Source organism: Passer domesticus, chromosome Z (genome assembly GCF_036417665.1).
Source record: "Passer domesticus isolate bPasDom1 chromosome Z, bPasDom1.hap1, whole genome shotgun sequence".
Classification (NCBI taxonomy): Eukaryota; Metazoa; Chordata; class Aves; order Passeriformes; family Passeridae; genus Passer; species Passer domesticus.
In genome coordinates this window covers 36,164,213-36,187,353 of record NC_087512.1, presented here as the reverse complement: position 1 = coordinate 36,187,353, position 23,141 = coordinate 36,164,213, and the positions used below count along the sequence as shown (strand labels likewise).

Here is a 23,141-nt window from a genome sequence, read left to right as displayed (position 1 = left end):
GCTGGCACTGCTCTTCCTTGTACACACCAGGACATCACTGGCCTTCTTGGCCACAAGGGCAAAATTTTGGGTTTTTTTTCCATTCAGGAGCATCTACCAACCAGCACTGAGATGTCAAACCAATCAAAGCTTGGAAGAGAGCTCCCATCAGAATTCCAGATGTGGTTGTCTTCTCTGTGTCAAATGTAGTAGAGACAGAAGTAATAGTCTGGCTTTACACAAACAAATGTGCAAACTTTGCATGAAAAAGCTAAAGGTTTCATGTTAATACAGTGGATTATTTTTCACTTACTGAAATGTACACTCTATTGCCAGTTAAAGATTCTGACTAGGGCTGTCAAACAAGCAATTTGATTTCAAAGTAATGCTGTAATTAAAACTACTGCTGGTGGGCATCTGGAACACAATGGGACTGCTGCTCTCATCATAACAGAGATTTAAAGAACTGAATGGAGAATTTTCTTCATCTGCAGCTATCGCTGCAATATGGATCAAGTAAATTATACATTGGGGATACATTGTGTGGTTGTACAGGGAAAGTGAGAGTGTAGTTCAATCCTGTCATTTAACTGACACACAGGAGTGAGTTCTGCCTTGCTTCCCAATCTAGCCATGTTTTTGCTACAGCCCTTATGGTCACAGAGACACAAAATAAGCAGTATTCCTCCCAGGTGAAGAGCGTAAGGAAGCAAGGCAGAGGGCCACCTCTTCAAAGTGGTACACCAATAGGTGAAAAATAACAAGTTAATGTTGTACTATATTCTTAATGTTTTTCTTCTGTTTCTATTCCTCTCCTTTAAATTTACACAAACTAACTCTAAACCCTGCAATATATCCTCCTATTCACCAGCTGCCACCCAGATACATACACCCTGCTCACACCTCACCACTAACTTGGACCGATGCTTCCTTCAGAAGTCACAGAGCACATAGCTCTGGTGTCAGTGTCTATCACCCTTTTTCTTGCCACACCTGAGGACACACAGCACCGCAGCAATGTCCTGTCTTACACCAAACTACTTCTCATCACTAGACAGGTTTAGGAAACTGAAGACAAGTTTCCATGACATACCAAACAGGAAGAGGTACCATTTAGGTGGCTTAGTGAAACCCTCCACAAACAGTATTTCAGTACTGAGAGACTAGAGCTGACAATACAACTCGTATTACTGTCACATGTGCTGTGACATCAGGCAAAGCACAATCACAACTGGGTCAAACATTAACATGTTAACATTAGTCTAACGCTAAGACCAAAGGGTGCATCTTCACAATAAAAATGTGCCCAAAAGCAGCATGATTGGGGCTGCCCTGGAAAGAAAGAAAAGCCATATGCCATTGCGACCCTATTACCAGCCCAAAGGTTTTCCAGATTTTATAATTCTTTAGGTCTGGTTTGCTAGGCTTCAAAACCTAGCACCACCAGAGTGTAAAACTTCCATATAGTTGTTTCAATTCCAAAGACTGCTGCTTACTCCATGGAAGATTATTTACTAAGTTTTACAGTAGAGAGTTTGTTACTACCATCCTTAGTTTTAGCAATATGTCTCTCAAATCTCTTCAGATTACATCATGGAACTACAATATAGAATCATACCCAGATCGGTTTGTTATATTAAAAATTCTAAGCAGTTTAATGGCAATTTCTCTCACAATAGTTTAGCAAATTTCCACTTTCTTACATGATTTCTTTACATCTCTTTTGTAATTAATCCATTTCCCAAAATATATAATTTTTTTTCTTTTTATGCATAGTGTAAAGGTAGGAGATATAATTTCAATTTTCTCAGATTTCAGAAAATGTACAGCTTTTGGTTTCCTTACAGCAACAACAGCTTTTGGTTTCCTTACACATTTATTCTTCAGCTACTTGAAAAAAATAAATCTCTCCTTGCATCTCTTTGATCACTCTCCTCCAACCATTCAGTAACCCATCAGTAATTATAACTTCTTAGTTTCTTTAGCTTAAAAGGGTGTTATTTACCACAGACTGTCATGAATCCTGGTTTTAAATTATCAAGAGTCCAATTGCTGACTGGAATGGGGAATCTTCTTCCTAATTAAATGGACTGATTTAATGTAAAAACTTGCAACATTTCACTTTTTAATTAGGCATAACATTATTAAGTACAAAAAGGATCATCCTCATTTTATTTTCTACTCAGAGAATGAAATACAGTGAAAATTAAACAAATACCAATACAGTGCCAGACCTAGTAACAATTTCAGCATACCTTTGCAACTACTAATACATCAGTATATGATGTCTTTTATTCCTGATTCATTCCAAACACTTACTTGAATGTCAGGAATAGGCTTAAGCTTTTTACATACAAACACCCTGGGGTATTGAAAAATATTAAGTTAAAAGTTGAAAAGAAAAAAATGGGATAAAATGGGATTAATTTAAATAGAAACAAGAAAATACAGAGCATCAACTTACAGAAGAGCACAACTTACTCCCCACACTGCTACCTGTATGAATCATTTCTCTCCACTAGAATTACTACTTAAACAAGGATGTGGCAATCCAGACTTCCAATTCTTATTTAATTCTTGCTTGGCTTACCGATGCTAACTAACATAGGAAGATCTTATTGTAGCCAACTGACAGGAATCTCTGAGACATGGTCCCTTCCTGAAGGTTGACACCTGGGCTAAACCATCCCTCACTGAACACAGCAGATACAGAGGGAGCATGCAGCTTTCTCTTTTTAAGCCAGGTCTGGGAAAGACAGTGGCCAAAGACTTTTTTACTACAAAGGAGAGTGCTAGAACATACTTTTATGAAATCAAACTCAAGAGCTAGGAGATAGAGATGATTCATTAGAAAAGGAATTCAAAGAATTGTTCATTGAAAAGAGCTTGTCTTATGATTCCCTGTCCACATGGGCCAACTCAGGTGAGATCAGCATTTTCTTTATTTTTAACACCTTTTAATGTCTCCAGACATTCATATCAAACCAAAAGAGCCCTACTTCCAAATACTGAAATTACTAACCCGGTTTGCAAGTGCTGATGAGAAAAAAAGACCAGGAGTCTCAGCAACAGGTTAATATGGAATCTAAATTAGATATTTGTAATTGGCAGGGCAAAAAAGGTTCTTTAAGCATTCATAATAATACTTTTGTTTCTATGGCTCCTACAGGAAGGACTCTTCTTGCAAAGAAATAAAACATACATGGGGGAAGCTTGCTTTTTAGGGAAAAGGAGTATACCAGAATCTAAAATTCTAACATACATTAGTCTTGATTTTCATCCTGAAAATGACAAAAATCAAAAAGTTTCAAACACAATGACACTTCACATCATGACATGATTAGATTTTATTTTTTTCACATAATTTACTTACTTTGAGTAACACTAAGTTGACAGAAATCTCCAAATAGTCATCTTAAAATTATGACTTTTCAGATAGGAATGTAACTCACCCCTAGCACATTCCACTGTTGATGGAACCTTGGAGCAAGTCAGAGGGATAGTATGTCATTACCATTAATAAATTGTTACAACTATACTGACGTTACACAGAAATTTTAAGAAAACAAAGAAATCCCCATTGTGTGCCAAAGAGTTTAGTCTGAAACCAGCTATAATGCTAAACACTCTGACAGCAGCAGATAGCTTATACACAAGTTAAAACAGGAGATTAAGGTCAATAGGTGGGACTTGGCAATAAAGTCATAAGCTGAGAAAAAGAAAGTAATTCAAGGGTTCTACAACAGGAGATCCTCTGAAGATCTTTGCATAACCACAGTGACCTCTCTAGCCCAGAGTATCAAAGTGTGCAATAAGCTAGAAGGAACAAATGAGAAAGTGGGACCAAAAGTACACCGCAGTGTCAGAAAAAGGCAAAGAAGATTATTAGTTACTCCAGCTGGACAAAGTTCCACATATAAAAGCCTACACAACTGAAAGAAAGAAAAGGTAGAACAAATACTAGAGCAAGTAGAGAGGGAAAACACTTAAGAAACACCAGACAAAGAAGTCAGCTGCACTTTGGGCTCAAAGTCAGTGCAGAGAAAGTCACAGGCTCATTGAGTGGAATACAGCAATCCAGTCTGGCAGTAGGTTAACAAATGAAAAGCAAATTTTTTGCAGCAGCAAATAGACATGCTCCAAAATACGAATGTAACATGAATAACCAGGAGTTTAATATACAAAATGGATAGAGAAATAAAAAAAAAAAAATCTTAGAAATTGATTTAATCAGATTCATGAATCTTAGCTTTAAATTAATAAATGTTAATAGGAAGAAAGGCCCAGTCCTGCAGACTTTAACCACAATTACTTGCAATGGTTATGACAGTACTTCTAGCATTGGAGCAGTATTCTGAAGGCTGGATTCTCAAGTTAGGAATGCTGGTGTTAACGCCTAAATACTACTGGTGGTACATGGTTGGAATATAGCCCATAAATTAACTAGATGTCCCTAGAGACCATGTCACTTTACCTTCATTATGCATTTGTAAAGCATTAAAGATGGTTTATGACAAAGTTTGCTTCCTGAATTTTATCAAAAGAAGGCATTGCTGAAGTCACTTGTAACTAGAAGTGAGAAATGGACTCAGATCCATAGCATCTTACAATGTTATTCATGTTTTAACCACACATTTTGAAATTTTGCAATCAGTCACAATCAGTCTGGGGATCCTCATCTTCAGCAAAGCCGAAGTTGCTGCATCACTGCAAGACTGGGCCTCTGTTCCATTCAGTTAATTAAAATTTCTACAGGAACTAAAAGAAAATAAACTTGTGCGCTACAGCTGTGCAGTACCACAGTCATGTTAAACCCCTTCAGCTGAGTGCAGCATGGCTCTAACCCATGGGCATTTATGACTGATGCATCTGCATGAAGCTTTTCATGAATGTTGCAAGCTTCTGAACATCTTCTACAGTCACCGCATTATATAAAGAGGCACGGATTCCTCCCACAGACCTGAATTGAAAATAGGACAGAAAAAAAAAAAGAACCAGAAAAGTTTAGTATATTCTAAAAAAAGACATTAGTAGCAGTCACAGACATTTAAATCTATTCCTACTGTAAAATTATAAAATTCTCAGTTATGTGCATGGGAAGCAATATTTAATTCTTCAAGGCAGGCTTGCAATCTAGAGAAGCTTAGTATTTATTAGCTATTTACAGCTCCAAAGCTACAGCCCAATGACATCAAAAAACTAATCCCACAAACACTACTCAATATGGGAAAGAATTCTTGCAACCAGGTAGACAAGCCATCTGAGAGATTTCATACACTGATACAATCTGACCTCAAAGGATATCTTTGGCATCTGCACAGAGATAGATTTGCAGAAGAGAGCAGAATTAAGGATAAACCTCTCTGAAGCCCACCACTTCACCTAAGGAGTAGCAGAGCCACCAGCAACCTCTGATTACAATCTCTAGACTGCTATTCTTAAGTGTTGCCAAACCAGTACGAGGAACAGCTCACGCGTGAGAAAGGCTGGTAAGTCAATACAAAATGCCTGATGCTGTACCACTGTAGTAATAGTTTATTCTGCACAGGAGAGAGATTCACTTGACTAATACTTACCGATGTCCTTTCAGAGATATCATATTAAGTTCCACAGCCTTCTCAAGAAATTTCTTTTCCAGGGCTTCATCACCCTTGACACTGCCAATGCGGAAAGGTACATTCATTCTGCTTCGGTTCTTTCTCTCCACTGGACATCTACAAAACATTGCAGAATGTAATGCTTAACCCACTTTGTGCTAAATTTGTATTTCAGCTATATGCAGGTTGAGAAATGAATAATCACACCTGTTTAGAACCAAAATCAATACTTCATAAACAAAACTGTCATTACTTTATGTGAAAGAGAGAAACCTTCCTTTTTTAACCAAGTATAACAAGGAAGTGGCAAAGTGGAAGGCTTATTAACCCTTCCTGACACACTCAGAATTGTGCCAAAGAAACAGACATGAGGCTTGAAACAGACCTAATTAAATTTAAAAATTAATAATGAAAAGTTACTTAGCATAGGGGAGGTAATTACAAGGAATTTTGACTAAGTCTAAAGCAGTTTCTTCTCTTCCTCTTCAAAGACTGACTTCTCAACTAGTCAAAAGTGCTACCAGAATTACAGTCAGCTAAACAGAAGTAAAGGAAGTATAAGAATACAGCATAAGTAAATTTTCATAGACATTAGAAACTTCTGTTAGTGATTTCAGTCCATCTTCTAAATTAGCATTACTCAGAAGTGTGAAGTAGAGAAGAGGTATCTCTAGAACAAATCTTGCGCTGCATACATGGCCACAAAATTATGTGAGATGATCACAATTCCTTAATTTCTTAAAATCCCATTTAATCTGAAGTGGAAAACTCAAGATATGTGTAATTTCTCTTCAACTATTTAGTGAAGCTAAGAAGTTACAGGGGAGGAAGAGATGATTTAAATATTTTTTTTAGTGTTTCTACTCATAAAGGAGATCTGAAGCCTTCAGATTTATTTTTTTCTAAGGCTGTGATGTAGATTCTTGTAGGCATTCAATATAAATGAGTTTTCATAAATCATATGTAGATTTCGTACCTATTATTATGCTATTTGGAAAAGAATAAGTATCAATCTTTTCAGTTCCTTTCTTGTTCTTTTGTCCAGATGTCTCCATGAAGAAAAAAAAAAAAAAAAGGTCCATCATAACACCTGCCTGTGCAAATCATCTACGTCAGGTTCAACCAGGAAAATAATGCTCAAAAAGGTCTATGTTTCTGAGCACTCCCATATCTGAATTACTGCAGCCATGCTTTAGTTTTAGAATATCCAGTTGCTACTAGGCAATCTGATGTAACTCAGTGCACAGATGTTGAAAAACAAACTACAAATGGCACAGAGCACTTCATGGAAGAAAGGCTCCATTTGCTAAATGGCTTGTCACATGGCTTACTCAGGGAAGCATGCTACAGATTAAGTGCCACGTTACAGCTGGGAAGGCAGCTTCAAATTAAGTCTTCCTTTAAGTTATACATACAATTTAAAAATTCACAGTCTTAACTGTATTGCTTAGGAAGCTGCATACAGCTCAGTTAGTGAAGCTTGTTCTGCTTTCCCAGCTGACTATTTACCATCCAATTTGCACTGCATTTCCCACTCATTGCCTTACAGACCAACTTGCCAGATATAGATTTCTGTTTGTCACAAAACATTTTTTTCAAGGCTTCATTTGCTTTCTGACATTTATGAAAAACCCCCAGGATTACCCTGGAGTGGGATCACAATCCTGATCATGGTGATGCTAAAGGCAAAGCTGTTTTCATTAACTAAATGGATAAGAAGAACGTATTAAATATTATGATGAAACTTTATCTCTGGCAATTATGACTGCAGACAGCTTTAATTTAAAATCCAAATTTAATTTGCTCTATCCTAACTTGGACTTGAAAGTAAATTAGGTCCCCACACTGTTGCTTTTACACTGAAGGTGAAAGAAAATATTTTGCAGTTTCATGGTTAATTAGCAGTCTGAGCTTGGCAAATATTAAAATTATTACAGTATCAGCTTTTAACTATGCATTAAATTGAGGTCCTCTGAGCTCAAAAATACCTTGCAACTCTATGTAAAAGTCAAGAGGGTAAATCTGCTTTGGAAAGCCAGCAGAAATAACTGAAGAAAATCAACTGTGCATAAAGCACATAAAGAAAATGTATTCCATTTTGAGGCCTGATCTTTCTATTTTATGTCAGGAAGTGTTTCAGAACTTAGCATAATTAGCTAATAAAAATGCTCTGCTTGACAGAGAAAAAGCAGAGTCTTCCACTCCTGGAAAGTGGTAGGCAAAATACAATGCAAAGGGGTCTCTACAATTTCTAACACACAATTTTCTCTGTTTTGGCCTACGTGTCACCAAAAGATTCCAGAGGCATACAAACCAGAATCTGCATATGTGTTCTGTGTATGCTCTTCTCCCACACTCCTGTTTTATTAAGTTTAGAATATGTTTTTAGTAGGGTTCACTACTGATCTATACACAATAAGGTGAAAAAACTTCCTACTTATGGAAGGAAGAGACTTAATGAGACTTATCCTTGGACAGTTACCAAGTGAATGGTTTGCACAAATATTATCTCTAAGAGTCCTCAAAAAAGGTTACTCCAAAAATACAATTACACTTTCAAAAGTTATGAATGTTTGGTTATGTAGCAAATATTGAAGCAAAGAGGAAAAGTATAGCAACTTACGCATAAAATCCATTAGATTTGTCTATAATATCATAAATCATCCGTGACTTGATTAAACTGAGTTTATCCATTGCTGCAGCTCCACCATTATTCTTTATCCATTCCAGTACCAATCCCATGATATAAATACTGCAAAAGGGAAGAACATTTTTCAGTGAAATTATTCAAACAGGAAAGAAATAAGTCTTGTCTAATAGTTCACAAAATGTTTCAGTAACAAAATGCCATGTTTGATTTAAGGGTACTTAGATTAACAAATCAAAACCTAGACTATTTTACAAATTATGACAACTCTAAACAGACAGTGTTTTCTGGACACAGGATGAAATATCCTGAAATTCAAATGTCACACATATTGGACTGTTGGACCTATTTTAACATTTTAATCTTTTGTACCACAGAAGGACATGTCCTGCAGGCTTCCGGCAGCCCAGCAGGGCACCCAAAGTTATCCCCAGACATGCTGCATGCACTGCCAATTCATTGCCCACAAACTGCCTGTCAGGTCCTGCCTAGAAGGACTACACAACTGCCTAGAAGGAGCCAAATTTAGCAAAAAAGTTGATAGCTTTTTGCCCTGTGCAGCTGCTCTAGCAAAAATACAGGAGTAAATCTCAGATACATGTACATTAATATGCCAGAAATGTAACCATATCTTCACAAATGTTAAAAATAAGAATTCTAATCCCTTTTCTGTCTACAAAGACCTTTTGCCCACATGAACAGTGAAGTTTGGTGAAACAAATTATGATGTATCACACTTGACTGTTACCAGTCAAGTTCTTAGTAGAGATCTGGAAGCCTACTGGCATCACATGGCTTGGGACCAAGAATTTCAATGCTAGTGACTAAGTGCAACATAAAAAAATCCTTGACGCCTTTTGCCTTTGTGCTTTTGCTACAAAACTCAGCTTGTTCAAGTTCAGACATTTCCCATGACTACAACAATTTACATAAAAACCTGCTCACAAGTTTTTATGGCCTATATCCAACAAGCTCATTCTTATGAATCCCTTCATTATTGATTCCAAGGGAGTGCTCAGAAAACATTACCCTACAAGTTTCCCTAACACATATCTAGCAGGAGGCTGTTTAAAATTTTGCTGCTTTTTATTTCTAAAGGGATGCCAGTACCAAATCCTTGAACACTTCCAAAAGGCTGCAGAATAACCAAGGTTACAGACTGCCATTTATAGCAAGTGTTCTGAGAGCACAATCTTGCCACATTTATGACAGCACATTATCAATTACTCCAGTGTAAATTATTTAAGTGAAGTATAGACTATGCCCTTAGCAAATATACAGGGCCACATTCACATCTTGCCTTCACTTCCTTGAGCAAAACTTTTTGGACAAGTGGACTGTTAAGAAGTCAGCCTTAGAGTCATTCACAAAACCCAGACAGCTGAAACTTTTTATTCTTCTTTTACGTCAATCAAAATAATGTTTCTGGAACAATTTTAAGTGTAAAATGCATTTCAGATCTTGTAAATGAGATTTTTATAGCAAATTCATTGTTAATTTTAGCCAAACAGATTAGGGTCAAAGAGTCAACTATGTAGTACCATGAGGTTAAAGCCATTAGCATCACCTTAATTTAATTTAACATTTTGCTGAAGTAGCTTTTGCAAATTCAGTTAATATTTCCTGCCTGTTTGCCAGCAAACCATTAACAAGGAAAAGAGCACAGAAAAAGAGAGCTAAGAAGCTTTGCCAGTTCCTTAAACTGGAACAGGCAGTTAGGGCCAAGCCAAACAGATGTGCATCCTGCCAACATTTCAGTCTGTTACATTCTGGATTCTGGAGCGTACTCCAATGTGAGTCTGTAGCATGAAGTGAAATCTGGCAAGACAGTGATGAGAACGGAGAAACTGTTAGTTCAACTTTATTTTCAGTTCCCTTAACCACCCACTACTCTGTTAAGGCTACTGTCAGATACTGAGTAACAGCTAAAGCAGTACTTTCTTTTCAGAAGTTCTTTGCTATAGTTAAAATAAGGCTGCAGAATTTAATTTGTTTGCTTTTCAAATCAGAGGAACAACACTGTGTCCAAGTACTGAGATTAAGTAGAACTTCAGTTTTTCAAATGGAAATAGCTTTGTACTTGGAAAACATGAATGGCTGGATTTAAAACCTGGCATATTCAAGTATACAGTGTCCAAAAACAGTACGTGTGACTTGGCAGTCAGGCACATAATCGATCATGAAATAGAGGTTTCACCAAGCACTGGGAAAGACATACATCCTGCCTGTGTTACAAAGTTACATTGAGCAGAGCAAAATCTGGAAATGTTGAATAGCTAATTGTAACTGGGTGTACCCAGTCAACAGGGCAGACAGGCTGCCAGTGTGAATGTGTAATTACAGCACTACACTCTGTACAGTATGCACACAACTTGGGGAACAAATTCTGCACTGTAAAATGTGGCATAAACAAATGTTCACAAGATTTACTGTTCTGTTGATAAAGATAGCTGCTCCTATGTCATGGCAATAGTACAATGCAGTGACAATCAGCAGATTCAGAGATACTTAAATTGAGTAAAATTTGAAGTGATACTAATTGCAATGATGGAATTAAGTTATAGGGTTTATATACAGGAATCACTGAACTTTGGGCCTGTACGGTACATTTAGCGTGTGTTGGAAATTATTAGGCAACCTAACTTTGCAATTCTGGAACACGCAAACAAGCTCTAAGAGCTGAGACTAAATATCAGTACAAAATTTCATTATGAAATTACTCTGAAAAGGAAATCTTTATTTTCAAAGTAACTTTAAAAGATTCTGGGGAAAAAAATGGGATAACTAGATTGAAGATTTTTTAAAATAATCCTTTCAGAGGATGCTAGTATAAAAGTTCTTCGGGATAGCAGTAGATACTACTAGCTCAACGGCTAAACATGCTACCAGCATGCTACCAGCAAAGCACCATTTCACTAGTTATCAGAAAAGCACTAGTTATCAGAAGCTACAAGATAGCAATTTTAAAAAAGCAAGCTGTAGTCTGATCTGCTTCTTGCATAATAAAATCTTCAAGTACATGGCAATTTTATGATTTTGATTGCTAGCAATGTTCATAAAGCTAGATCAATTTTGGCTTTGGATGCCAAACAAAACACTGAGATGACAGTCAAAGAATTATGCAAAACTCTACAAGAGAGTAAAAGAAAAGCAACTACTAAAATGCCTTTTAAAAAATTCTTCTGTTTTCATTTCAAAACCAACAGTAGTGAAAGATGTAAAAAGAACAAGAAATACTTTTAAATATTAAAAGAACACATATTCTTGTAATATATTATTTAAAACTTTAATCACAATATTATTTACCCTTTTCCAGTAAAGAAAGTCAGTGGGGATCTGGAGGTTTAAATGCTGAGAACAACGTCAAGAAGAAATTTAATCGAACTGTATTTAGGATCAAGAAGCAAGTCTAAGTGCTCCTTACAATAAGAGAAGCATCACCACTGAATTGACTAGAGCTGTGCTCATGTAAACCAGAACTGCATCCTGAAACTTCTACAATGGAGCTATGACATGATATATTTACTTTGAAAAAGGCTACATCCTCTATGGATGAGTCGCACCAGGCAACACAAAGCCACCAGTCACACGGCTGGACACTTCCCATGTTCTCACAGGAATCACGTGTAACACTCCAAGGTGCCAGTGGCTTGAGGGCAAACACACAACTTTGGAAGATTTCTAGATAAGAGCGGCAGATGGCAGTGCGGCAGCTTTCTGAGGAAGGGATATCACATAGCAGGGAGAGTTACCTGTAGCATGGTGGAGTGTTATACAATGAGCTATTTGCTGCCTGTGTTTTGTAATCCAGTACAACAGGGCATTCCTTCAGGGCAAATCCCAGCAAGTCCTCACGTACTATTACAACAGTAACTCCAGCACAGCCAACATTCTTCTGAGCACCAGCGAAAATCACACCAAACTTTAAAAGGAAGAAGAAAAGAACTTGTTACATGCATTCACTTGTATATCTTATTACTAAGTAATACCCCAGGCATACAGCTGAACAGAAAGAGAATGCGTTGAAAATTAGCAAGTTGTAGGTTAAAGCAGAAGTAGCAGAAGTTCTCATTTCAAAGTGCACTTATGGATACTCAGCTGAAGAAGATAATCAACAACAAACTTCACAACAGTTTTCGAAATGTTTATTTAATAGCTGCCTCTCAAGGCAGCCTGTTGCAATTTCACACTACTCCAAGCAAATTTACTAAAATCAAATTCCCACACAGTTCACAGCATGGAGAACCCACCTGGTGTTCCAGAACAATCATCCTAAAATCCACCTGCACAAAGAGGCAGATCAGGAAAAGCCAAGTTGAATGCATTAACAACTACTCTGCTTTGCTACACACAGGTAAGAAAAGTCAACTAGTCAGTAACACTTCTTCTACTCATAGTATACTTTACAAACATAGTAATCACCTATGTTCTGCCTTTGTACTATCTGTGAAACAGACACCATAACCGTGAGGCAGAGGAAGCTTTAGGACCTTAAGAGGTTACAGATTTTTCATGACAGAGGCAGGATTAAAAAAATTTATTAACAGTACCCTGTTGTAGCCATACACTATCTACAGACTAAATATTATTTAGAAGACATTTATTTTAGCTATTATTTTCTTTTAGCAGGTATTTTCTTCATCAGTGAAGATCACATAGTAGGTAAATAATCTTGGGCAGCTATTAACATTAACAAGTTCAACATAATTCAGTATGTTTTTATGAGAAAAAAGAAAACAGACATTGAAATCTCAAACCTGAAATGTCAACACTTCTATCTGTCATCAGATATTCAATTAACAAAACATCACTTCCTTAATTTCACCGCTCAGCATCTCTAGCCATCCAGACATTTCAAAGTGCTTCACTATATGCATTAAATTTTGAAAATGCTTTGTGCAGTCACTGTGTCCAGTTGTTTACCTTGGAAACATCCACAGGTTTAGACAGGAAGTTTGATGACATATCACAAACCAAGACTGCTCCTTTGACATCAGGTACAAAGTCAAACTCCACACCATGAACAGTTTCATTAGCACAATAGTACACATAAGACGCATCTGGATTAAGGTTCCAAGTGCTTGGATCAGGAATGCCTAAGAGCCAGAAAAGAAACCCAGAGGTCACTGGAGACAGGTAGTTTTCTCGGCATGCAGTTTTACCTGAACATGAAACTTAAGTGTAAACCAAGAGCAATTTTGCCATATAGAATATTTATCATGTTGTTACCAGCAAAATAATGTATCTGCAAAGGCAATACACCAGTGCACTCCCAAAATTCTCTGATGAGCCATCATTAAGTTTGCAAAATCTTTTGATTTTCACTCCTTATTCTTCAAATTATTTTCCTCCCATCTGCAATTGAAGACTACAAACTAGTGTCCTAGGGGTTCAAAACAGCATTTCAGAGGATCAGACACTGAGTACAAGAATTTTCCTGCTCCCTTTGGAACCACTGAAACATCCAAATTCTCACGAACAAAGTTCTCTAAAACTCTGTTTCTGTGCAATACCAGAAGCATTTAAGTCTTGCCCAAGTTGAACAAACACAAGGTCATCCACCTTTCTCCCATTTTAAGCTTTGCAACTGATTTACAAAACTAAGATCTCCTCTGTCAACAGGCAATATACAGGCATGTCCTGACAGCACAGAACAGGTTTGGCATAGAACAAATAGTTGCTCTCTTTCTTTTTTCCTCCAGGACCTGATGGGAGGTGGAGGGAAAGGTGGGAGATGGTACCATTGCCTTCATCATTATTTACTGCCTCTCCTCTTATCTACAGCCAAGAAATTATGAATTACACTCCCCCAGACTGGAAAGTTGTAGGTTCAATTCCTTCCTGTGCCTCACAGAATATAAACTTACTTTCCAAGTTAGTGTCCTAATTGCCAGTTAATACACTAACTTATATGGGGATATTCTTGTTGCCACTGTTTTTCGTTCAAGTGCTGTAATTTGGACCAGAGGGAAGAAAAGTGAGCAAAAGTAGCAGGAATAGAAACTAGATCTCACATATTCCTGCTCCAAGAATTATTTATGTATATTCAGTGACACATCAGTGGGAAAGATAATAATTTAAGAATCCTTTAAAGCAGGTAACAGAATTCAGGTGTCCCTTATCCTGGGTCAACAAGGTTAATATCTCAGGCCTGCTTCTAAATCTTAGAGCAATCTTATTACTGAGTGTACATGAAATTGAAATATCTCACAATATCCCTGTGAATAGCTTAAGAACTCAGTTAAATATTAAAAAAAAACCTGAGAGACCCCAGACAATTTCCCTGCTTAGACACTTTTGTCTTGCCACTTATTTTTTGGCATCTGCTCAGCCCCATTTCACCACTTTTTTCTAGTGGAAACTGTTAAGCCATTTACTAAATCTCCCAATGTTGAACAAGGAGGGGCAAACATTCTTTCGAGTGCTGGGCAGTCAACTCTAGTTAACAATTCAACAGCCCAATAGCTACATTGGATCCATTGTTAGAGCGAGTAAAAAAGCTAAGCATTCACATGGACAGATGCAATCATCAACTTACTTGTATAGGCTCCTAGTTTGGGATGAACAATATTTACTTTGGCATACTTCTCCGCTTCTTTAGCTGCTTTTGCCGACCAACCTCCAGTAACCACATAATCTGCCTGCCTTCCCTCCTTTAAGCCAATAAGGTTAAGTGGGACAGCACTGAACTGAGCAGATCCACCTCCTTGAAGGAAAATAACTTTGTAGTTGTCTGGTATATTTCTGCATAAAAGAAATAACCATTTATGTTATTCCCAGGTGACACAGGATGCATACAACTTGATATTATGCATTTAACCCATCACTGAGGAAGAACGCTGCCATTTTAGAAGACTCTTTGCCTAGAGGTTAGATCAATCCCACTAACTTACCTCAGCACTGGTCTTGAGAAACAGCTTAAATATTTAAGAGTAAATGCTATGCATTTTAGTGATAAAAATTTGCTGAAAAAAGCTTCCTCTCCCCAACCCTGGCACTGCATGAAACAAACTCACTCCTGAGTAGCTGTAGGGACAGACTTGAGAGATATTCCATCACAATTAATGTTGACTTTTAATTGTATCTGTTGGTAGCTTCATGACTTTTCTGTCATGAAGTCACTAAAGTGCTTACAGTAGTGCTCAGCTTTGAGACCCTCCAATCTGAAAGTGCAACAGTATACATGCAGGGCAAGTGCAATAAAGAGTCACTCATACAATCACAAAAATTACACATTCAAATTATTAATTAAAATCCCTTTGTCAGTGATTCTGGGTGGACTGAGGGTCAAGCGTTTGTGTTAAATGGCCAACATTATTAACTACTATGAGACAGTAATTCTAATCCATTATATATTTATTTTGATTTTTTTAAAATGTGTCATTCTACGAATAGGAAGAGGGCTCTTGCTTGGTGATTCTAACACTGATCCACGGAGCGTTTGTTAATAAAATTTATGGACAACGTGCAGATCACATTTATACCACTAGAGAACTGATTTTTATTGTTTGCACTTATTTCTTTTAGATCATCTCCTTCATTAATTCTATGAAGGTGACAAAAATCAAAATTTCAAAACAAATTCAGCTAGACATGTAAAAAAACATCTTAACCTGATAAGAATCCATTGTCACATTCAAAAATATAACTTACATATAAGAAGATCAGTGTCCTCCTCAAGGTTATTACTCTACAATACACAGTACCCACGCAGGAAAAACACAAAGATGCGCTTTCAAGAAAAGGTCTCCACATTAGACATTACTGATGCAACTAGCACACACATAAGATTAAAATAAGCAGAAAGTAATTTACTTACAGCAATTCACGCATGAGATTTTCAGTTGTATTTAGAATTTTTGTGAAATCTGAAGACCGATGGCTCATTTCTTTCGTGGAATAGAGAGAAGAAATAACATAAAACAGTAATACATTAATTTGATTTTAAAATTTTGTTAAGCTTTAAACCTTTTACAATACAGACCCAAAATGCCTGAAGGTTGTCATTCCCAGTTCCTACTCCTCTTTAAGTACCTAAATACTCCTAAATATCCACAGAAGACTTACACCTACAGTTGTGTCCAGATACAGGCAAATCCTGTTCATTGACATTTGACACCCATATGACCTTATTACCACTAGGAATAACCACATTTCTGGGTAAAAAAAAAACCAGTCTCTGAAAGATTTCATTCTACCTCTTGCTAAGAACCTTCTCTTCTGCTAATGCTGTAAGAAGTATATAACAAAGTACAGAAAAAGTACAGGTTTTGTTCTCTTACCTTTAGCAAGGCTTCTTCACACAGTAAAGCTAATTAAACATTAAGGACAATTATATAGTAATTATTTTTAAATCCATAAGCTGTCTTCCATGTGTAAGTGTACAATTTAAACATTAATCTGAATTGCACAGAGACAGCTGCATGTTCTACTTTTAGCAACTAATAATATGCTCACCATCTTGATGCATAAATCTTTTGTGTAACTGGGGCTGAAAAGTCAGCCAACAGGAGAGCACTGCCTTCCTAATGGGAAGGATGCTATACATCTATATGGTATCTATACACATCTGTACAGACACACAGGTATTAGAAATGGAGCCAAAAGATCAGGAAGTTTTATTAAACAATTCAGTTAAACAACAAAATCATGAAAAGAGTAAAATTTTTAAGTCTTACCAAGAACACTTATACCAAGTCCTTTATAGTCTACCAATTCTTTCTGTGCTTCTAATAATACCTATCAAAAGAAAAAAATCCAGAAATAAATCAAGGGAATTTTCCACTATCTGGAGTCTCTGATGCATCATGCCTATGCCAGCTGCCCCATATTGCAATAACTTGACACTTGTCAAGTGACATTAACAGAAGTATAGTTACCAATACAATTTTGCTGTACCTAGAAGCTTAAGGCTTTTCATAAGATAGAAACTTAAATAATATGCTTGTTGTGGAGACCATGCTGTAAGTTATTATTTCAAATGCTACATTTCCAGATTCATGAATGATTTCTAGAAGTTGAATGGAACTCTTAACCTTTCCAGAACATCTAATGTTTGCAAACATTAGCTCTTTCTAAGCAAGTGTCCTAAATACCCATTCCCACCACTCCATCCTCTGTCCTTTCACTTGAACAAATAGGGTGACCAAAGTATTGAAGAAAACATAACAAGAAAGATCAGTCTGGGGAATTGGATATCTTAATGACAACATGACATGACTGGTTTCACAAAATGAAGTTCCACACTTTTTGAAGACGAGCCTCTATCTTATTGAGAGTTAAGAAAGAAATTAAGCAAAATTTTGAGACAACAAAAAAAAACAACAGTTCACCAGCCAAGTAGTGCTTCAGCTATGCTTTTTTTTTTTCCCCCTGCCTTTTTCCCTAGCTTTTAAGTATGAACAAAGTAGCATGAGATTCTAACCACTGGATTTGCTGCTTCTGATTTTGGAAAATTCTTGTCTGAGAGCCAGAACAGTCTTGGCTGCTCCTAAAGGAAGCAGGAGAAGAGGGAGCCCCAGTAGAACCAAACAAATGCTGCACGCATGCACCCTAGTATCTGACAAGAAACTGCACACCCTGGGCAATCTCAGGAATAAGAAATCTTGCTGACTGGGTAGCTGCATGGCCTGTCAACTGTAACAGCTGGCTACCAAAAGGTCAACTAAAAGATTGTGAAGTTTTAACCACCACATTTTACAAGCAAACTTATTCATCCTAGAGGAGGCAAAAAAAGTAAGGGAGATCACACAGACTGCTAGAGTTACAGTAGTGCTTGCTAAACTGCTTGATACAATCCAATTCTGTCAGTAACACTCATCATTTGAAAATCTGCCCATGCCCCACAACAGACATCTGTGACACGCGTTACAATTGTCTGGTACATGTTCTGGTATAGTTGACAGGCCATGCAGATACCCGGTCAGCAAGTTATGATCTATTAATTGCTCCATCTTCTGCTTTACCGAGTCTGCGTGCTTCATGGGCAGCATCAGCCCACAATCAAGAGAAACAAACCATGGAGGTGATACAGCAATCCACACAATTGCACTGCTCTTTCAAGACGGCAAACAGATTAATAATAGGGAGCTCAGCTGTGCCCACCCGCACTCCTCAAAACTTAAATCTAGTTTTTAACCATCTCTGTCAGAGAGCTGGGTATGGAGGCAGTGCCTGTAAGAGCCCCTTTGGAATCCTGAGCTCGACACAGAACAACAAATTGCTTTGCAACCTTATCCACGAAGGACATTTCCTCGAGAAAAGAGAAGGGAGGGGGAAAAAACCCAAACAAATAAAACCAAGAAAGCTGTTCTGCAGCAAATCTGTTTGTCTAAAGAATTTCTTTAAAGAAGTAACACATAAAATAACTATGAAGAATACTATGAAGGATACTAAGAAAACAACAACAAAAATTCCACATAGATAACCCTTAAACTGAGAGTCAGGTACGTACAGTTCGGCAGAAACCACCCCTTTCCATATGTAACTGGATAATCCATGGTTGCTGATGCAACTTTCCAGAGGGTTGAGTGTACATCACATTCGTTACAACTCCTTATCAAAAGGCGTCTCAGGGAATTGCCATGCTATTTATCAACTGACAAATCTCACACTCCACAGAGCTGTATTTGTACGCTTAGGTCCTACTTCCCATCCAAAAACTAACGATATAGATGCTGGTGCCATATCATTCAGCAATTTAAAAAAAAAAAAAAAACAACACCCTAGAGGATATTCGAAGAAACACACTCGAGCTAGTTTGCAAAAATCCGAGCTTATCAGGGCAGTTCGTCGGAAAAGGGGGGAAGATAAGAGGTTTCAGCGCTGTGCTGAAAATCACAGGGTAAACGCCTGTGATTACGACTTGAGTATTAGAGTTTCCTTATCCCTCGCTTTGCAGCCGGAGCCCTGCGGGGAGCCGGGGGTACGAGGACACCCAGCCCCGCCGTGCCCCAGCCCAGCCCCTACTCACGGAGCGCGGCAGCTTCGCCGGCCCGGCGCCGAAGTTCGCGACCTGCCGCCCTCCCTCCGCCGCTGCCATGCTGCCGCTGCCGCTCCGTCTGCCGGCCGCGCCGCTAGCCCTCCGCTATAAACCCGCGGCCGCCGGGGCCCGGCGCTTTCCAGCGCTGTCCCGGCAGCCCATTGGCAGCGCTGCCGCGGTGAGGCGGCGTGAGGGGAGAGGAGAGGGGCGGGCGGGGCGGGGCGGGGCAGCAAGGGGAGAGGGGAGGGGAGGGGAGGGGAGGGGAGGGGAGGGGAGGGGAGGGGAGGGGAGGGGAGGGGAGGGGAGGGGAGGGGAGGGGAGGGGAGGGGAGGGGAGGGGAGGGGAGGGGAGGGGAGGGGAGGGGAGGGGAGGGGAGGGGAGGGGAGGGGAGGGGAGGGGAGGGGAGGGGAGGGGAGGGGGCGGGCGCGGCGCTTCCCCACGGCGAGCTCTGGCGCGCACGAGCCGCCCACGCTGCGCGGGCGTGCGGACAGACAGACGCACAGACAGACACGCGCACGGAGAAACACACACACGCACACACGGGGAATGCAAGTCCTACGGTAACTTCCTGCCTCTGCTTTTTCCCCCGCGCGGGTGCTGCAGCAGCGCTGGGATGCTTGTTCCAAAAGCAGTCTGAGTGAAGGGGTGAGAACTTAAAAAGGAGCGACCCACAGTTACAGTGAATTTTAGGAGATCCTTCATCTTTCGTATGAAATTACAAGAGGCAAGACAGAAACTGATGTACAGGAAGTTCCACCTGAATACGATAAAGAACTTAACTGTGCAAATGACCACACACTGGAACGTGTTTCCCAAAGAGGTTGTGGAGTCTCCCTCGCTGGAGACACTTAAGAACCATCCAGGTACAATCCTGTGCAATGTATTCTGGTATGTCCCTAATAAAGCTGTGAAGCTGAAGATCACCCACTGTATCCAACCAGACCGTTTCTGTGATTCATCTTGTAACAGATGGGTTTATAGTACCCAGATCTTCTAATATTTTCAGTGAAATACTTACCTTGTAGAGGAGGATCCCTGCCTTCTATAAGCCATCAAGTGTCTGCATTTTGTGCAGTTTCCCCAAAAAGTCTGTTGCAGGCAAATTGCTATTTGAATCTCATCAAAGAGAGTAAAAACAGGAGAGCTGTGAAACTTGTTCACCTTCACATAATGGATAGCATAGCTTGGACTTGCCTTGAGGTATGCCAAATCCTGGGCTAATATCCCTGAATACTGAAGCATTCCTCCCACAGGTATCTATGCAAGGTATCTGCGGTATCTTGGTTCATTGAGACACAGAGGTTGTACAACTGAACTGTTGTAACTGAGAGAAAGAGACTTTAGCTCATTCTATTTTCTGGTTGTTTCAGGGAGAGACTTTCTGCCCAAGTCAGTTTTCAAAGTTATTTTAAAGGCAGTAGCAGTAAACCAATTTTGACAAAGCAAGCCATGAATTATGACTGAAAACAGATGGGCATCAAAGAGTCTCATAATTTCCAAGTATCTTGGGCAGGATTTTCACAATTCTCATATGTAGCTGTACAAAGCACAGCTTTTGAACTCATTAGGTTGCCCAGTCTTTCCTGTAATGCTGGTCCTATTTTAGTCTCATGGGTGTTCACCAAGCTAATCATCAATATTAATCATCTTTAAAGAAAACTGTAAGTATCAATGTCTGTTATTTTGCGAATTCTGAGATGTATATAAAATACCATTTTTCATTACCAATTATTTCACTGAAGAAATCTGACTACGTGAATTTACTCCTTTTCTTGTCAAGCCAGGTGACACCTGGAACCACAAAAAAATTTACAGACCACAGCCTGATCTGTATTTAGTTGAAAGATTTTCATCTTAAGAAAGTTATTTTGTTTAAAAAATTGTAAACAGAAACACTGGTGTTAGAGCAAAGATAACATTCATTTCAATGACAGCTACGGCTTAAGAAAAACCTATCAAAATTGCTTTTAGACACCATAAATCTCTGCAGTTTTTAAGAGATAATAGCAAACTTCACAGACATCACAGGTTGGACACATTATCTACAAAACACCTAAGTATCTTTAAAGTATGTCTCACACCACAATACCCAGAACAACTGTGTTACTTCTTAGTTAAATAGAAACTGCTAGTGAAGTGCTTAGATATGACAAAAATTAGATGTGACTAAACATAGATGTGACTAAAATATTTTTTTACTAGTGTCTCAAGTAGAAGTAAGATCAAAAGACACAGGCTTCTCATATGGGCTTTTTGCAGTATTAAATCTAAAGCACCCGTGTAGGCCCAGAGAGGCAACTTAAAACTCCACTCTGGCTAGGAAAATGGTATCCAAGGTAGCAGGGGGTAGTGGGAGCAGTCAGAAACAGTGTAGGTTGGGAATTCAGGTCAGGAAACCTGCCCACTACTATAGAAAGTGCTTCAACATCCTGCCAGGATCAGTCTTGAATCCCAATTGTGTGGCACAAACCACAATGGAAATTAAAACTTTGGAGTTAAAAATACACTTCAAATGCTGGCACAAAGAACCAGAACACAAAAATAGAAACAAGGCAAGCTAGTGCTGGTATCAGCTCAGAGCACTGGTAGAAACCAGGTATTGGAACTTTCAGTTCACAGGAGCCTCATCCTGACCAGAAGGGTCAAAAATAGCAGCTCCCATGGGATCAGAAGACAACTCCACTGGAAGCTTTGTCACCCAGCTTTAGAAAACCCCCTTCATACTGTGCATTAATGAGAAATATATAAAATTGGAAAGAATGCATAAATGTGAAATTTTTCTTGCAGACAAGGGATCATTATGCCTTTGCAGACTGAAAGAATAAAGAGAAATAGTATAGGTTTCATTACAGTTTTGTTTGTATTGGATTGAGATTGCTCCTATTTTAGTATTTTGCTAGCAGCAATTATCATTTCATGTTTTAATTACATCAAAAACCATGAGTTCCATCATGGAATCATACCAATATTTATAGTTACCCAATATAGCTTTCAAAACCATGATTTCCAGGAATGCTTCTGACTTCTACCATTTGACAGAGAATTTCAAGTGCCACAAATCAGTCCATGCAGATGAACATGGATTTGCGTAATTAACATAACAGCAAAGAGAGCTGTATTTATTATGATGCATAACTGGAAAAACAAGACAGATTAAAAGACAGAGTGTAAACAAATTTTAAGAGTTCTCAGTGAACTTTTATTAGGTTCATTGTGACTTCATGTTATGTTGGACAGCAAAACCTTGATTGACTACTGCTGGAAAAGAACCAGCTCACTCAAGGGGAGCATGTGTACGAGTTCTCTGTCTGGTACCAAAAATGGACGTCATTATTAAAAGACAAATAATGCTGACTACATAGCAACCTGGCAAGCGTTTCAGGAGGCAGCTGGGATATCTGGTCCAGCGAACTAGTGAGATGAGCAAATTTTTGTGAAACCTTACACTTAAGTGGTTCAAACAACGGTTTGGGGCTATTTTGTTTTTCAGAGATCAAAGTCCTGAACTATGAAGAGTAGGTATTGGGAAGACAAAGAGAAAAGAGAAAAATTATTGAGCTTTATGAGTAAACAACATGTTCTCTAGCAAATAGCTGGCCTATTGATTTCAGGCTTTTAGGTCAAAGAAGAACACAGACAATTATGTAAAACATTAACTAATAGCAAGAGAATGAAACTGTTTCCATTCAATCTCAGGGTAGAAACTGGTTTCCTAATAATTTAAAATAAAAATGTTTTTACTTTTTACTAGAATACTGTTAAATATATATAGAATATATATGTTTATATGTGTAAAATACTTTTTGTAAATGAGCTTTTAAATTGTTAGAAAAAACCTTGGAAGTTCTGATGTATTCATGAGAGCCTCAAAAAGAATATTTCTCCCCAAGTAGCTTCAATCCATTGTCTCTGCCAATTTCAGATCTGACTATATATA

General features: G+C 38.4%; 1 protein-coding gene across 1 annotated transcript; it reads right to left on the bottom strand.

Annotated features, from left to right (window-relative positions):
* Positions 1-4,390: 4,390 nt before the first annotated feature.
* On the bottom strand, positions 4,391-19,389 carry PSAT1 (phosphoserine aminotransferase 1). Its single transcript, XM_064403577.1, has 9 exons — positions 19,196-19,389; positions 16,902-16,962; positions 16,043-16,112; positions 14,762-14,967; positions 13,147-13,319; positions 11,976-12,145; positions 8,200-8,328; positions 5,556-5,693; positions 4,391-4,939 (listed from the first exon to the last, which is right to left on the bottom strand). The coding sequence occupies exons 1-9, from the start codon at positions 19,262-19,264 to the stop codon at positions 4,834-4,836; spliced, it is 1,122 nt and encodes a 373-aa protein (XP_064259647.1). The 5' UTR covers positions 19,265-19,389; the 3' UTR covers positions 4,391-4,833.
* Between the last annotated feature and the right edge of the window lie 3,752 nt (positions 19,390-23,141).

Coding starts and splice junctions, on each gene's coding strand:
- PSAT1 (XM_064403577.1), bottom strand. CDS start 19,264: ATGGCAGCGGCGGAGGGAGGGCGGCAGGTCGCGAACTTCGGCGCCGGG. Junction 12,146..13,146: donor AACCTGTGGATGTTTCCAAG/GTAAACAACTGG, acceptor TTCCTTTTAAAG/TTTGGTGTGATTTTCGCTGG. Junction 8,329..11,975: donor AACACTCCACCATGCTACAG/GTAACTCTCCCT, acceptor TCCCTTTTGCAG/TATTTATATCATGGGATTGG.